We start from the raw sequence: 18,786 nt of genomic DNA on the forward strand, positions 1-18,786 counted from the left end.
GTCCTAAAAGAAAAAAACACTCAAAAAAAAAAAAAAAAAAAAAAGAATGGAAAGAAGATGAACCCTAAAGTAGAGGCAGTAGAAAGGTAAGATTGTACTGAGAGAAGCACTGTATTTGTTTCCTTTGTTTTCCTATTATGTTAGTTTTGTGTAGATGCTTGATCCTGGGATAGGAAACACATGTGAGCTGTCTTTGCAAAATGACATCTTATTCTTGTCATGAGTTCAGGTAGTGTCTATGGAGTTCAGCTGAATTGTTCAAAGGATGCCTAGCAAGCAAAGCAGTCCCCCCAAAATGTGTAAGTACATAGTTTTTAACTTAAATGCAGAGATAAAGGAAAACCCAATGGAAAAACCTTATGGATTCTTTGTAGTTGAGTGAACATCGAATATATTTTGGTCAGAAGAGGGGATGTAAGTAATGGATATATATGATCATATACTTTGAACAAAATGTGCTGTTAGAGCTCTAGGAGTAAAATTTTTAGGATACACACTCATTAGAAAGCTGGGGAATGGTTTTGGTTAGAGAGGGGACCTTGATGTTGTTTCTGTATCTCTCCATAACTCACAGAAAAGATTTGGTCTTTCTAAATTTGCTTCAAGAACCACTCATCTTTAGAGTTTACAAATATCCTCTTAAATGAAAGTTCGTAGTCTTTAAGCATAAATTTTGCATATAGTCACAGAAATGAAGTGCAAAAGGAAGCATTTGTGCGGGAATTGACCCATTTGTGATTCTAGTAGTACCTTATTGCACAACAAATGTAACTAGCAGTTGAAAGAACCAAGGAGAGAAGGCAAAACCATGGCAAGGCATGCTGCTCAGTTCTGCATAGCACCTACTTTCTGCTCAGTTCAGTATCTTCTCTATTTTTTCCAAAATACTAAGAAGATGGAGCGGGCATCTGCAGGATCACGTCCCGCTAATCTAACCCACCTGGATCACTGCAGGAACTATCAGTCATGATAAGTCGAGAAACCATAAGACCAGATGGCCTAGTGGTAAGAACTGACTCACATGGCAACGTCCCTGTTGGTATCCCAGCACCTTTCTCTATGTGCCAAGTGTGCACACCTGTGACTTTGATTCAGGCTGGCTGTACTGGGGGTGGACCACAGTATGAATACTCTGTTGGTGGTGACCGTCTCTCTTGCTCTCTCTTTCATGGGACTTTAAAAAAAATGTTAGGAGTCCTGATAAATGATGTTGAATTCTATTATTTATCTGTGTTATGAATATGTAAATTTTGTAACCCATAGTAATAGAAATGCAAAGCTAAAGAACATTGAATAATATACTTTCCCATGAAAATTTTTGCTTATCCAAATCACTTTTAGTAAAACAGGATACTCTATATCCTTTAAAGGAGGAGTTGTTCCATTTTTCATGGAATTTTACAAAAAAGGCAATAGACCTCTTTTCTTTCGCTCTCTCTCTCTTCCCCTCTCTTTCTCTGTATTTATAAATAATATACATAAATAATAGCTACAAAAAGACCAAAATCTCCCAGACAATGAACACATTTTAAACAAGCCATTATTGATTGTCAACAGTGACTGGCACTGGCACATGATAGTTGCTTGAATATTTGTTGGCTCAGTCAGGGAATGAATGGTATGCTCTGGCAATTTCCAACAGTATATAAAGGTTTCAGTGAGGTAGAAGACATCTATATTTTAGAAACATCCTCTCACAACCCACCTGAATTACCTCCTCTTGACAACATGTGTTGCAACTACTATGGCAACTCCTGTGGCTATGGCTGTGGATACAGCTCTGGCTATGGCTGTGGATATGGCTCTGGCTGTGGCTATGGCTACGACTGTGGTTATGGCTGTGGTTATGGCTGTGGATATGGCTTTGGTTATGGTTCAAGATATGGCTGTGGTTCTGGCTGTGGCTGCAACTGTGGATATGGCTGTGGTTTCGGCTCAAGATATGGCTGTGGCTATGGCTCTGGCTACTGTGGCTACCAGCCACTTTGCTACAGAAGATGCTATTCTTCTTGCTGCTAAAACATCATATTCAGAGAATTATTTGCTTCTGAAATTAATTCTAGTTTAAGAATCCATACTCCAAGATTTCTATGTTCAATGAATTATTGTCTTTGACATCTGACTAGAGATTTCTTAGAATGGCATGTCTGTGGCCTGAAGATTTGTGATATCATCTCACTATTTTACAAATCATTACCCTTAATGTTTAATTTTCTGTTATGATTGTGTTAGTGACCATAATATCTACTGTCAGTGAAGTCACTTATTTTCAATAAAAATGGTTCTCTGTTTCTAACAAATCTTTGTGTACTTGCTTATAAATAACTCTTTCCTTGAGGTGTTTTGGCCTTTCTTGAAAATGTGGCTAGCAATATATTAGCTGATCCTCAGGTTCTTCTTTGACACAATGCAAGAGTTCTTATTATACTTGAGTCATAAATAATGTCTTATTTACCTTTTCTTATATGCCATGTGCTCAGGCCCTCATACGTCCAAGCAGCTTCATGGGGTACTTCAGAAAGGTGCTTTGAAAATGCCATCGGGTGTCTAGGTGGAGCTGAAGGATGGAGGAATGACAATTACTTAGGAAGCTATAATGAAAGTCCCAGAGAAATGAGATACAGCCTGAGGAATGAAGGAGTAATGAAATGGAAGAGATAGTTTTCAGTATTATTAAAAATTGCAGTCAGACTCAGATGTTAGGCACAAGAAATAAAAACCTAAGGAAAGGATAAAGTAGAAGAAAAAAATACACTATCACAACATGTACATTTGATGGAAATGGAAATATTTTTGAATAAGTACTGTCTTACACACTGAGGACATGGTAGAAAAATTATATTTTTTTTTGTTTTGGGAGTATTTTTATTCTAATAGGCGAAGATAATAAAATAACTATTTTCTTTGCTTTTAAAGAATACATAAACACACTGTTAACTACAGTCACTAACCTGTACATCGTGAACTTTCCCCTCCTTTCTGTTTAGCTGTCATCTCATCATTTCTCCTTCCCCCTAATCACACCAGCTCTGGGTGATCATTAATCCATTTTCTAATCCTATGAGATCAAACTTTTGTGATTCTACATATACATGAAATGAGATATTTTTTTTCTCTGTGGCTAATTTCACTTAACATAATGTCCTTTAGTTTTGTTTACATTGTTGCAAATGACAGTATTTTATTCTCACTAGAAAATGACAACTACATTAGGTAATACATTTGTTAATTAAGTAGATTTGATCATTCTACAATGTATGTACACTTCAAACCATAATGTTATACACAATAACTGCATACAATTTTATCTGCCCTTTAAAAATAAACAAATAAAACAAGTTAAATTAGTTATGATAAATTAAGACAGATAGTTGCTATGGATAAAATTTAAAAAGTTAATAAGAAGAAGGGAACCAGCAGTTAGTGTAATGGCTATGTCGCTGGACTCCCACGTAGTCGACCACGGTTCGTGTCCCAGACCCGGTGGCTTAAAACTCACGCCGGGCGTGTGTGTGTGCGTGCCCAAGATCCCGAGAGGAGAATGGAGGAGAAGGGATTGCCGCGTGACTATCCCCCTGGGGGTGATTTCTCGCTTTCTGTCTCTATGTCTCTCTCCGTCTGTCTGGCGAGCGCACGCGCCCTATAGCAAAAACCTCTCAAAAAAAAAAAAGGTAATAAGAAGGAGAATAAAGATTGAAGTATTAGAGAGTTCAGGGAGGTATTTTGAGATTATGACATTTGAGATGATAATAAAAAGATTTTAGCAGCAAAGACTAGAATGGAAAGTAGTGAAAGGGGTGGAGGGAGAAGTCCAATAAGTTTTGGCTACAATAAAGTGGTGCCACAGTTTTTAAGTTTTTTTTTTTTATTTTTAATTTTTTTATAGGAAAAGAGCAAGTTTCAGTGCTTTAATGAGTTTCTTTTTGGACTAGAGTAGCTATAAGATAGGATTAAAAACCTTGGCCTAGTTACTTAGTTAACTTTCTGAAGTAGAAGTCTACTCCTTTAATGGTTCTGACTTTAGTGTCCTTTCCTCCTTTAACCATCCAGAACATGATCATTTATTATAATTTTTTTAAAATATCAGAAGGTGTGTATAATTGTGTGTGTGTGAGTAAGTGTGTGTGAGAGAGAGAGAAAGAGGGAGAGAGACAGAGACAGAAACCACTCTCCTAATAAGTGTAGTCATGATGCGATCCTTTCTCTTCAATTTCCCATCCTGTTGGGATTTTGTGCATGCCTGCACACGTCTGGCCTGTTTTTCAAGTCTCCAGTGTGGGCGTTTGAACTGCAATCAGCTATGTTGGATCCAGCTCCCTTAACCATTAGGCCATGGAACTGGCCCAAGAACTCAATAATTTAAGCACTACAAAAGCATATGCCTTTTAGATTGAGTAGCAAACTTATTTCAACCAGCAGTAGTAAATGTGTCACTGCCTTTTTAATATTTTATTTTATTCTAATTTAATTTATATATTCAATCACTGTACATCACTACAGGTTATAAAGTGAATTTACAGAACATGAATACAATTCACCCCAGTCCAGTTGAAGACACCATACACATTATCATCAACAGATAATCATCCATTTCTGTGTCCCATGTCTTTCCTCTTTATTTTCTCTTTGAATCCTTTCCTCTCATTGTCCCCTTTCTTCCACCCTCTTCCCACACTTTATCCAGTATCTGTAACCTTTTTCCATGCCTCTGTATCCTCCAATCTTTCCGTTTCCAGCATAGAGAGCAAACAGTTGGTATATATTAACTGGAGACATACAATATCTCTCTTTCATAGCCTGGCTTGCTTCACTCCACAGTAAGTCTTATACATTCATGCATTTTCTATTAAATTCCAGGATCTTTTTTTTTTTTTTTAACTGAGTAGTATTCGACTGAGTAGTATTCGATAGAGTACATGTGCCACACTTTTTCAATCCATTCGTCTATTCATGGACATTTCAGTTGGTTCCATGTCTTAGCAATTGTGAATAATCCTACAATAAACATGGATGTGCAAGCATTTTTTTGACTGAGAATTTTCCTGTCCTTTGAGTAGATACCTAGGAGTGGAATTGCTGGATCATATGATGATTCCATTTGTAGATCTTTGAGGAACCTCCATATTGTTCTCCATAGTTGGCAGACTAATTTGGATTCTGACCAACAGTGTAGAAGAGTTCCTTTGTCACCACAGACTCACCAGCATTTATCACTTTTGGTTTTTTAAATCTTAGCCATTCTGATTGAGGTTAGGTGATATCTCATCATGGTTTGATTTTCATCTCCCTTATGATGAAGGATGTCGGCAATTTTTTCATATGCTTTTGGCTGTTCATGTGTCTTCCTTAGAGGGTTTGTTCAGCTCATTTTCCAATTTTAAAAATTTATCTTTATTTTTTTTTTCCCAAAATCTTGACTGTATCTTTTTTTTTTTTTTGGAGAGATTTTCACTGTAGGGCACGTGCGCTCGCCAGACAGACAGAGAGAGACATAGAGACAGAAAGCGAGAAATCACCCCCCAGGGGGGATGGTCACGCCGCAATCCCTTCTCCTCCATTCTCCTCTCGGGATCTTGGGCACACACGCACACGCGCCTGGCGTGAGTTTTAAGCCACCGGGTCCGGGACGTGAACCACGGTCGACTACGTGGGAGTCCAGCGACATAGCCATTACGCTAACTGCTGGTTCCCTTGACTGTATCTTTTGAGGTTTAATTCTGGGGTCTCTATTCTGTCCCACTGGTCCACATGTCTATTTTTCTGTCAATACCATGCTGTTTTGATGACCACAGTTTTAGAGTGTATTTTGGGGTCAGGTAGTGAGATGCCTCCTCCTTCTTGAGCAGGATTGCTTTGACAATATAGGGTCATTTATGATTCCAGACAAATTCTATGGTTATCTTTTCTAGATATGTGAAGGATGTCTCTGATAATTTGATTGGAATTGTGTTAAATATGTAGATTAATTAAGGTAGAGTTGCCATTTTGATTATATTAATTATTTTAATCCCAGAACGTGAGTTTTTTTTAAAGATTTTCATAGTTTTCCTTGTAGAGGTTTTTGATTTCTTTGGTTAGATTTACTACTAGGTATCTTATGCTTTTTGTGGTTATGGTAAATGGAATTACTTTCTTCAGTTCTATCTCAGTCTGCTTGTTGTTCATATATATAATAAATATGTCACCATCTTATCTCCATGATAGGGAGTTACTGCAGGAAATCTGACTGAGATTTCTAGAGCTGGAGGGCTCCACAGTATGGTCAACTCAATGGAAGATGACAATGTGATGAAAGCCCTAAAGTGAGACTCTGTCTATGATAGAACATGTCCAACTGGTGGAGAAATAGGATTTTTATTTTTAAGAGCAGGGATGTCTTTCACATATGGAGCATTTGTAAGTCAGAGCTAGGGCTAATTTCTTTGTGCATCTCTGAAGTCGATATTATGAAATAGAAGGGATAACCATTTAAGTCTAACTTTTGAAAGTCTCCTTGAAAGTCTAGCTCACTAGTTCACTATGTTCCTTGTCATTGAAGAAATTCTGAAATGAGTATGTATATCACTTATTTGTCATGTATAAAATAACTTATGTAACCAATACTTATCATATCTTCAAAATCTGAAATATTCTGACTCTCTTAGTCAAAGAATATTTTGAGGCCTTCTGCTTAATAAAATGAGAAAATAGTGATAATGTTAGCAGAAACAGGAATGAGAAAATTACAGAAAGTTTGTATATGTTTGTGTGTGTGTGTGTGTGTGTGTGTGTGTGTGTAGCATGAACTTGATGGAGGCTGGAAAAAATGAATATTTGTCTCCACATATTCAAATTACAGACAAAAAAGAAGACCATTTATATTAAGAAATATTTTCTGTAGTTAGAAAATAGTTTGAGCTTCAAAGTTCATTTATATAAGGAAATATAAAATTATTTTATTTGATGAACTATTGGATATTGTAGGATTCTATTTGTAGAATCAGCTATTTGTTCTTTCAGTCATTTACTAGACTTAAATATTGATGTTGCAGCTTTGTGCTCTGATTGGTGTGAAGATAAAGAGAATAAAGTTCAAAGTCCATTCTTCCAAGAATTCAAAATCCTCAGTAGGACACAAAATAGTAAATTATACAGATGCATTAAACTTATGACAAATCTGTTTGAATGTATTGGGGGAGGGGGGAATACCAAGAAGAATACCAAGAAGAATTCAAATGGTGGAAATGAAGTAAAAATGTAAAAAGGGAAGACCTAACAAGGGTCAGAAACTGCTCTTAGAGGAGCATGATACATGAGTGGAGCCACAAGTGATGAGGTGGAATTGGTCGGTTACATGAGAAGGAAAATAGAATTCAAGGTAGAGGAATTTGGGGAAGAATAAAAAGAGCAGGCATCTTATTGCTACAGTAGTGAGCTTCAATGCAAAAAATATAAAAAATGGGCATACCCATAGTGGAATTCTCAAGTCTCTTGTGTGAGCTGCACTGTCCAATATAGTAGTAGTCCCTTGCCAGAAATGGCTGCTGAGCAACTGAAATGTAGCTAGTCCAGGACTTGCTTTGTGACCTAGTGGTTAAGGGAGCCAAATTCCACATGGTCAACTGTGGTTTTAATATTGGCCCCAGAGGCTTAAAAGAAAAACAAAACCAAAAATAAAAATGGCACTCAGCATGCGTGCGTGTATGACTCAAATCCCAACAGAAGGATAAACGGAGAAGAGATTGTGGTGTGACTATGCCCCACTGGGGGTGTGCTTTTCTTCTCTCCCCCTCTTTCTTCCTCTGATTTTCTCTATTAAGTGCATGTACCATCTGACAATTGAAAACAAACAAACAAAAGTAAATTCGGCTAGTCCAAAACGAAATGTGCTATAAATATGAAATACACGCTAAATATCAAAGGCTTAATATACAAAAGAATGAAAACTGTATTAAATAATTAAAAAATTTTTGTTTTAGGGTTCAAGCAGGTGGCGTAATGGTTATGTTGCTGGACTCCCACAGAGTCAACTGCAGTTCAAATCCCAGGCCCAGTGGCTTGAAACTTACGCCAGGTGCATTGTGTATATGCCTAAGATCCTGAGAATGGAGGAGAAGGGCTTGCAGCTAGACCATCCCCCTGGGGGAGATTTCCTGCTTTCATCTCTCTGTCTCCATGGTGAATAAATGCACCCTATAGCAAAAATCTCTCTGAAAAAAAAAAAAGATTTTGTATTAAATGACAATATTTTGGGGGCTATTAGGCTAAATAAAATGTATTATTATAAAATTAACAAAGTTTTTTTTATATAATTTTTATGTAGTTACTGGAAAATATAAATTTCTCTATGTGTTTCATGATATATTTCTATTGCATAGTGCTCTAGGTGATGAGTCATGACAAAGAAGCCAGGAGAGGATACTGACCAGGAAAAGAAGCCATGATATGTCATTAGCAAAGGTCGGGAAAAGAACCACATTTTCAAGGTAAATGGAATAACTACACCTGATGCAGAAAGGCCACAATTACTATTATTGCAGGTTAGAAAGGGATTCTCAGCAAAGACAAAGTCTTCATTTCAGGCAATTTATTCAGCAAGTGGGCATCTTTGTTTGTTTTATAGGGCTATAACAGGTCTGAGACTGGGTTATAATATAGAATGACATTTATTGACTCACAGTTTCAGAGCCTGGCGAGTCCAAGGTCAAGGTGCCAGCATCTGGCAATAACCTTTCTGTATCATATAATATAGCTGAAGGTTTCACACACAGAATGGCAAGAGGGAGTGAGAGAGCAGAAGAGAGGACAAACTCACTCCTGAGACAGTAATGTTAATCCATTTATAAGGGTAGAGCCCTTATAACCTAACCATCTCTTTAAAGTCCTCTCTCTCAATATCATAAATTACAATGACAATTAAATTTCAGCATGAGTTTTGGAAAGGATAAACATTCAAACCATAGCAATGGGATTCATCAATTGTCCATCTGTTTAGACACAAAAAGATCGATGGCTAAATCACACCATATGCACAAGAAATGTTATATTGAATAAGATTCTGAACACAAAAATAAATTATGAAAGTGCTAGAAGATGGTATTTAGATTTTGAGAAATTTTGGAAACCAGTTGTAAAATTGTTGGTAACTTGAAAATCATGATATGAGTATTTACACTTTGGAAACACACATCAGATAGCCCTGGCCTCCAACTCCAGCAGGTATTATTAAATAAATAAGAGCACACACTTTCCACGTTACTCCATTGAGAAAAAGACATTTTTAAGAAGTTTTATAACAGATATGCGTTACTCATAAAACAGAAAAGTAAAAAAAAAAAAGAGATATCTATAGAAATCAATAAAGAGAAGCTACAATTCAATATTGCTCTATGTTCTCTTTAGAGCCTATTTTAAACCTCTAAGTTCTCCTGTAGATGAAACATTATCTTTAACTGCAATCTCCCTTTTCTAGATATCATTTCTTTAAGGCAGTACAAATGAAACGTGCTTCTAAAAAAATCCTGCATAGATAGTGATTTAGAACCTAGGTTCCAGAGTCACATAATTTGTGCTCTTCTATAGGCTACAGTCATTAGCTGTGTGACTTTGGGCACATTACTCAACTCCTCTGAGTCTTAGTACTCTCAAAAGTAAAATGATAAAGTAGTACTAGTTAAGTGAAGCATGTAAGGCTCTACCACTGTGAAAACTTAGAGTTTGTTTTTATATTTATCATTAGGCTGCACCCCACAATCCCCCAAACTTCAGCAGCTCCAGATCATGGGCAAGTATGTGACTAGCCTACTCAGGGAGGTCTCTGGTCCTGAACTAAGAACCTTTGTATGTGGGGTTGCCTTGCAGTGCATCACATTTTATTGTTGTGCTACCATATGACTTCCCATATGTTTGTGTGTGTGTGTGTCCTTTGTGTCAGAATCATCACTAACATTATTTAGCATTTAGCACAAATGGTCAAGGAACCACTGTATTGATAGAACTTTATATTTATTTATTCATTCAACCACAACTTATTTAGTGTCTACACTTTTCCAGTATCACCTGGTTTTATTTACCACAAGATTGTAGTAAATCTTGATATTAGATATGTAAAGTTTCCAATATTGTCTCTGTTCCTTCTAGTTTTTGAAATTTTTTTCTTTTTTGCCTTTCCATCTTAAAGGCTCAAATTAGCTTGTCAATATCTACAAAATACATCCCTTGAGATAATGATTGGGACTGAGAATAATCTAAAGATCAGTTTCAGGACATCTTAACAATACTGAACCCAGTCTATGAACATGGCATGTCTTTATAAGTATATAGATGTTTTTAGATTTCTGAATTGAACTCTATGCAATGTTGAGCAAGACTGATTAATCTTGGGGACCAGCAGATGGAGAGTAATGGTTACATTACTGGACTTCCACATGTCTGACTGCAGTTTGAGTCTCAGATCCATAGGCTTGAAAATCACACTGGGCAAGTGTGCCTATGTGCCCAAAATCCTGAGAGGAGAATGGAGGAGGAGAACAGATTGTGGTGGGGCAATTTCCTCTAGAGAGTGATTTCTTGCTTTCTCTCTCTCTGTTTCTTTTCTTTTCCTTTTTTTAGAATTATTTTTAAAATGTTAACTTCATTTATTTTAATTTCACCAGAGAGGGACAGAGTGAGAGACAGAGAGAAAGAGAAAGAGAGAGAGAGAGAGAGGGAAAGTGAGAAAGCAAGCTTCTAAATGTCTGGAATTCAAATCATGGTCAGCCATGTGGGAGTCCAACACCCTTAACCACCATGCCACCTGCTAGCCTCTCTGTCTCTCTGTTTCTCTGGTGAGCACACACACCATAGAGCAAAAATCTCTCTCTAAATTTTTTTAAAAAAAGATTATCTTTGTACTCACAGAAGATAAATTCTAGTGAGAATGACATACAAAAGTTTACAACACCAATCATGCATCTAAATATCTAAATAAAATACATTTCAGTAGTTTTATAATCATTAATGAAAGAAACCATGATTTGCTCCAAAACAATCATATGTCAATCTTTCAGGTAGAAAATGCAGATAAGTATTTTTGAAGGAGAATTAAGCTAGGATTTGATAAAAATCTCAAGGTAGGTAGGTTTCAGAACTAGAAGAATAGTCTCAGCAAAAAGGAAAAGAAGTGCAAAAGCCCTGAGGTGATAGGTGTTTACCTTGCTTTGGGATTGCAACGAGAACCACAAGACTGGAGTTTATCGTGTGAATAGATTGATGGAGAGAATCAAGTCAGAAAAAGTAACAGGTGAGATCACACAGGGTCTTGTGCTATGAGTTCAGATTCATTTGCATTTTATTTAAAATATTTATTGTAGGGTCGGTAGATGGCGAAGTGGTCACATTGGTAGACTTCCACGTGGCCGACCTTGGTTTGAGTTCTGGACTGGAGGCTTCAAACTCATGCTGGGCATGTGTGCATATGTGCATAAGCTTCTGGGAGGATATTGGAGAAGGAATTGAGGCATGGTTATGCCCTAGGGCTGTGGTTTCTCACTTACCCTCTCACTGTGTCTATCTCCCTCCACCGCCCCTGCAAGCACACACACCCTGAGGCAAAAACCTCTAAAATAAATAAATAAATAAATAAATAAATAAAAAATATTCATTAGTTTGTTCAGACATTTGATCTTGTACTTGTGACTTAATTTCTCTTGTACTTCTTTATTATAGTTTGTATAAACACCAACACACAAATTAATAGCATTTTCTTAATAAATACATCAAGATTTAAAAATGCTAAAACAAAAATTTGAAACACACAAATTTATAGCATTTTCTTAAGAAATACATCAAGTTTTAAAAATGCTAAAACAAAAATTTGCAACTTCTTAAAAGTTTACTTATTTTTTATAAAAAATAAAGAGAAAAAGAGAGACCTCAAGATGAAGAGAGATGCAGAGAGACAAATAATTACACCAGGGCCTTTAGGCTGTGACCCACCCCTAGTCTCATCTGACCCAGCTCACTGGCATGTGTGAAAAGGTCAGGGAGGTCCTGGATGCAAGCTCAGGACTTTTCCCCTATGGGTTCCGTAGTACCCAAATACACCACCACCTGGTCTCTCATAATACTTTTATATTATCCCCAAATGTGTGTGTATGTATTAGATTATGGGAGAAAGGAAGAAATATATCATAAGATATCAGAATAGTTGAGAGACTGTGTTGTGGCCTTGATATGGAAATTTACTAGGGTAGCTCAGAGAGTAAGGGGAAAGAAGGAGAAGACTATGAGAGAGAATAATTAGAAGTCTATAATTAAAAGAAAGAAAAAATGACACAAAAATGTGGAAGGACATCCCATGTTTCTGGATGAGAAGAATTAATATAATAAAAATGACAACTCTACCTAAATTAATCTACTTATTTAAAGCAATCCCAATAAAATTACCAGAAACATCTTCCTAGATTTCGAAAAGACAATCACAGAATTTGTCTGGAATCATAAAAGACCCCATATTGCCAAAGCAATTCTGCCCAAGAAGAGTGTAATAGGAGGCATCTCACTCCTGACTCCAAAATATATTACAAAGCTGTGGTAATCAAAATAGCATGATATGGCACAAAAACAGACATGTGGATCAATGAATCAGAATGGAGTCCCCACAAATATATCCCAAAACATACAGCCAATTACTTTTTGACAAAAGACACCAGTCAATCTTGTGGGAAAAAGAAAATCTCTTTAGCAAATGGTGCTGAAAAAACTGGGTATCTATCTGCAGAAAGATGAATCTGGACCCCTATCTCTCAGCACTAGGAAGTTCTAAGATTTAAGGATATGTAAGTACAGAAAATGGTAATGGATACTGAATTCAGTATCAGGGGGAGGGTGGAAGAAGGAGAAAGTGTGACAAAAGATATTGAGGAGAAAGATAGGTAAGACATTTGTGGAACACAGAAGTGGATTGTTGTCTGTTGATGATAACGTGTATACTGGTGTGAAGTGTATTCATTCATGTGGGGAGAATTCACTTTACAAGCTAAGTGACGTATAGTGATTGAATGTATAATAGAAATTAAAAGAATAAATAAAATAAAATATTGACTCAACTTAGACCAAAGATCTAAACCTAAGCTCTCAAATTACAAAACTACTAGTGGAAAACCCTGGGGAAACTCTGGGAGACAATAAAGTAGGTAAAGACTTATTAAATAAGACCTATAAAGCACAGGCAATAATCTCCCAAATAGACAAGTATAATTATATCAGATTATGAAGTTTCTGAAGCAAAAGACACAGTAATTAGTTTGAGTCAAGAACCTTGGAATGGGAGAACATTTTTGTAAACTATGCCTCAGATAAGGGACTAATAATCAGAATACACAGGGAACTCAGCTCAACTAAAAGATAGGAAAATGAGCTGAACAAACAACTCTCTATGGAAAACATCAAATGGCCAAACAGCATGTGGCCATTTGCTGAGCAAGTGCTCAACATCCCTTATAATAAGGGAGATGCAAATCAAAACCACAATGAGATACCACCTAACCTGTCAGACTGGCGAAGAGAAAAAAAAATAAAAAAAGATAAGTGCTGGTGAGGCTGTGGTGAAAAAATAACTCTCCTACACTGTTGGTGTGAATGCAAATAGTCCAGCCACTGTGGAGAATAATATGGTGGTTCCTCAAAGATCTATAAATAGAACTACCATATGATGCAACAATTCCACTCCCGGGTATCTACCCAAAGGATAAAAGAGCACTCAGTCAGAAAAGTGCTTCCACATCTATGTTTATTGTGGCATTATTCACAATTGCTAAGACATGGAACCAGCCCTGGGACCAGCAATTGGCATAATGGCTATGTTGCTGGACTCCCATGTAGTTGACTACAGTTCGAGTCCTGGACCCGGTGGCTTAAACTTGCGCTGAGTGCTTGTGCATGCATGCCCCAGATCCCAAGAGGAGAATGGAGGAGAAGGCATTGCGGCATGGCCACACCCCCCTGGGGTGTGTTTTCTCCCTTTCTGTCTCTCTATCTTTCAGAGGAGCACACACGCCCTGTAGCAAACACCTCTCAAAAAAGAAAAAAAAAAGACATGGAACCAACCCAAATGTCCATGAACAGATAAATTGATTGAATATACTCTATAGAATACCACTCAGCCATAAAGAAAAACAAGATCCTCACATTTGCTAGGAAGTGTACAAAATGGGAGTTTTACCATTAAGTGAAGCAAGCCAGGCTATGAAAGAGAGACATTGTATATCTCCACTTAATATAAATCAACTGCTTGCACTCTATGGAGGAAAGATTAGAGGATATAGAAGCTTGAAAAATTGTTATGGATTCTGGAGACAGTGTGGGAAGAGGGCTAGAGAAGGGGGAGAGAGTGAGGAATGGAACCAAGGAGAAAATAGAGAGGCAAGACATTTATGGGACACAAAAACAGATGATTATCTCTTGATGATTACATATATAGTATGTTCGACCGGACTGGTGTGATGCGTATTCATGTTGGGTAAACTGACTTTACAAGCTTTAATGATGTATAGTGATTGAATGTATAAAAGAAATTAGAAAACTAAAACAATGAAGTTAAAAAAATAGAATGGTATCTAAAGTGGAAAAAAAGAAGTCCATAATTAGCGCTTTGTATGTATTTAAACAGTTGTTACATGGAATATAGATTAAAATGTCTCCCAATTCCAGGACCAGAATTAAATAAACATGTTTGAATAACAAGGGAACAGACTTCTTGTTATGTGACAGTTTAATAAACATAAGAGCCTAATAATGGAATTTGATGCCTGGAGGGGATATCCAAGCCTGAATGTGCTTGAGTTTGAGCTACATTGCTATTTATTCTGGATTTTATGGGGAAATTAAAATATACAGAAGCCAGATATAGCTGTCCAAGCCTTAATACCATTTCATACTCCAAGTTTAAAACAATGTTGATTCTATTATTTAAATAAGCCCTATGAGACATAGAGCTAGAGTCATTTAAAAAAAAAAAGGCAGTGATGTTCTTAAGAGCAACAGGAAAAAGATAAAATTGATTTGGAAGGTGGCTAAAGATGATGAGCATATTTTAAATATCTAATAGGTCAAAGACAAGGGAAGAGCAATCATCTGAGCACAGGAAGGTCTTTGCTGTTTGCTGAAGTATCTGCAGGAGCTTAAACCTAAAGAGAAAGCAGAAGATAAAAATATTTCATCTTAACCAAGAGCTGCAAAAGTGGCTTCATAGGGAATATACTAGCAAGGAGTCAGGAAAGAAAATATTGAGCCTGAGGGTCTAAATTTTCTCAGACTGAGATTCTGAGAGATTTAGGTTCTATACAAACTGCTAAGAAAAAAGTGTCCCCCCACCCCAATGAAAGGGGATTATTTAAAACAAGTTGAGAATTCTTTTTACAAACGGATTTTCGATTTTCAAGGATTGGTTACTGGTCTATTGCTGAAGAAAATTGTATGTTGAATGTTAGATCAAGAGAAGTTGGGAATGTGATTTTGATATGGAACCTAACCCTTCTGAGCCTTGGACTCTTCCTTTGTTAAAACAATGTTCATAATTTATAATATGCTATTTTTACAGTGTGTTTTTAAGTTTTGAAAGTATAGATCTGAAAAGGCAATACTTTCAGCTGAAAAAGCATTTTATAGAAAGAAAACTGACTGGTTGTGTGGGGAGTTGGGCAAAAATCATATTTTGGTTCTGACTGAATTAATAACAAACTGGAAAGAGGGTAAAGAAAGGAAATGTATGTTTGCTACCAATGCGCTTCTCATGGAAATTTTAGAATTTGAGATAAATTAGAAGAGAGTCCTCCATAATGACGTATTACTCATCTCCACTGAAATCTTCAGCTGCAGCATGATCACACCTCCAGAGATTGACTTTATTTTTGTATAGCAATCCTATGGTTATTGGGCATGAAGAAATTTACTTTCTCCCTATTTAACACATACATATGCATGCTGTTAAGTCTGATATTAGTAATTTCAGTGGGTTTTCATGGTCACTGAAACTTAACATATGCTAAAAAGCCAAACCTTGTGATGTAGTGCTTGCTTCCGTACTTTTATAAAAACATTGAATGAAGCGTTTCCACAAAGTACGGTGAGGTCGATCACATAGTACTTAATTTTCTAACTTGGTCATGTTTGAAAACCTCTGTGTATATATAGATTTATGGTACCCATGTAACCATCACTATAATCAAAAGAAAAAAACATATCCATCACTTCCAAAAGCTCCTTATCTTCCATTTTTTTCCCTCACACTTGTAGGAAGACAACATAATATCGAGCACTTAAGAAATTTTTAAATTTATGCTATAGTTCACAGTACTGTATTATTTACTTCACTCATCCAATGAGTACAATACCTTATGTTTTTCCTGTCTTGAGTATGCTTCCATTTTCATATAGTGTTTCTTCATATTTTATAGTTGCTCTTTTATCATAGTTTAATAATTTTTATATTAAAATTCTCCTGTTTAATCTATAATGTGGTTTCTGTCTCCTGATTGGACCTAGAATCATGAGAAGACCTTGTTAGTGGTCAGTTGTATATATCTATATCTATCTATATCTATATCTATATCTATATCTATATCTATATCTATATCTATATCTATATCTATATGTATCTATATCTATATCTATCTATATCATCTATCTATCTATCTATCTATCTATCTATCTATCTATCTATCTATCTATCATCTATCTATCTCTGTCATCTATCTATCTATCAATCAATGTCATCTATCTATCTCTTTCTATATCTCTATCTATCTGTCTATCTCTATCATCTATCTAATCTACAGTAGTTGAATCTCAGGTGGCAGACAAGATTTACTAGTGTGTTAAGGTCATAAATAAAAACGGCAGATAAGCTAATAAAAAAAAACCCTCAAAACTTAGAGAAAAGGAGAAAGTTGTCAGTGAAAGAGAATTAGTGGACCAGACCCACTTATGGCAGCTAAAAGTAAGGATGAGTCACAAATACCATATAAAGGTCAACTGTTGTTTTGTAAGTAGGTTTGTAGTGGCTCAATAATAAAAAATGAAACTGGAGCACCACATGTAAAGGTGGACTTCAAGAGGATTAATGATATAAATGTGAAATGTAACATAAAAACAATAAAGGGAGCCAGATGGTGGCATGGTGGTTTAGGTGACTATATCCCATATAACCAAGCCTACAGTTCAAGTCCTGGACCTCATGGTATGAAAACATGCCAGCTGAATATGTGTATGTGCCCCAAATTCCCCAAGGAGAAATGGAGAAGGGATTACGGTGTGGCCATCTCCTAGGGGGAGGTTGCTTTCTCACTTTCTTTCTTTCTCTCTTCTAGTGAATATATGCCCTCTGGCAAATTAAAGGGAAAAAATTAATAAAAGAAAATGTAGAGGAGTTGGCAGGTGGTGTGGTGGTTAAAGGTGCTGGATAGCCACATGGCTGACTGAGGTTTGAGTCCTGGACCTGGTGGCTTGCTTTCTCGCTTTCCCTTCCTCTCTGTCTCTTTTCGAATTAAAAAATAAAATAATAACAAATAGAATTAAATAAATAAATATTAAAAAAAGAAAGTGTAGAGTATCTTCAACATAAAGGTAGGACAGGTTTGCTTAAACAAAATTACAATCTCAAAATATAGTTGATGCATTTTTGTTCATTTACATTCCCTATGGACAAAGATAAACAAATGAAAATTTAGGAGTTGACATTTGCAATATTCTAATTAACAAAAGAATTTATCAAGAACATACAATGAACTTTTACAAATAATAATAAAATAATAGAAAGTTCAATGAAAAATGGGTGAAGGATATAGAAAAAAAACAAAGGCTACTACATACTCAAAAAATTTAAAAAATGTTCAAACTTACTGATAATCAGAGAAATATGAAATAAATCAGGAAAAATGATATTTCTTTTTACTTTTCGAGCCAGCAACATTAGACAGTACAATGACTTGAATGGTTAGTTCCAAAATTCATGTTAAAATTGGGTGACTCACTTTAACAGTGTCGAGAGGGTGGAGACTTAATCTGATTATGTTAGAAGGTGAAGCCTTTGGGGGAGAATGGGACTGGTTAAATTCACCAGTGTGGGACCCGAATGATTGAATTTGGATAACTTTATAAGGAGACCAGGACATGGACATACATGCAAGCTCTTGCCAAGTGATGCCCTCTGCAGGGTGTCCCCATCTACCATAAGACTCTTATTATATGCAACCCATGGATCATAGAACTCCAAAACTAAGAGCTAAATAGACCTATATTTGTTATAAATTACCCAGAGTCAGGTATTTCTATTATTAGCAATAGAATTGGCTAAAATAGTCGAATAGTACCAAGTTTTGGCATATATGTGGAGATAGAACTGCAGCTTTAGGGCTTGGTCTTGTCTAGACCTTTTAGAGATTAATTTAGCAATTCTTAATAATATTAAATGTACATACAACATTTATCCCAGCAGTTCACATGTTGAGTTATTTCTCACATAAGCCCAGAAAGAACATGTTCTCTGGAATAATGTTGTGGTGAAGAAGATTTGAGAATGGTCATGTCTGCATCATGGAAATAGTGTATAGGTAAAATCTTGAGTATGAGCCACATGGACAATGATGCAGCAATTTGAAATAATGGTCTAAATACATAGAACAACAAGATGGACATTTTGGCACTAATTGAGCTGAGTAAGCAAAATTTAAAAAATATGTATAATAATGCTATTTACACAGATTGAAATATATATAGTAGAAAGGACAATTCTCAGGTCATTATGGGATGAACTGAGATGACTGTATA

General features: G+C 36.1%; 1 protein-coding gene across 1 annotated transcript; it reads left to right on the plus strand.

Annotated features, from left to right (window-relative positions):
• Positions 1–1,728: 1,728 nt before the first annotated feature.
• Positions 1,729–2,019, plus strand: LOC114009036 (keratin-associated protein 21-1-like). The gene has a single exon (XM_027774495.1). The coding sequence runs from the start codon at positions 1,729–1,731 to the stop codon at positions 2,017–2,019; it is 291 nt and encodes a 96-aa protein (XP_027630296.1).
• Positions 2,020–18,786: the final 16,767 nt, after the last annotated feature.

The sequence above is a fragment of the Tupaia chinensis genome, unplaced genomic scaffold (genome assembly GCF_000334495.1).
Source record: "Tupaia chinensis unplaced genomic scaffold, TupChi_1.0 Scaffold000443_1, whole genome shotgun sequence".
Lineage (NCBI taxonomy): Eukaryota > Metazoa > Chordata > Mammalia > Scandentia > Tupaiidae > Tupaia > Tupaia belangeri.

What these genes read in the sequence shown, in the direction of transcription:
- LOC114009036 (XM_027774495.1), top strand. Translation starts at nt 1,729, where the DNA reads ATGTGTTGCAACTACTATGGCAACTCCTGTGGCTATGGCTGTGGATAC.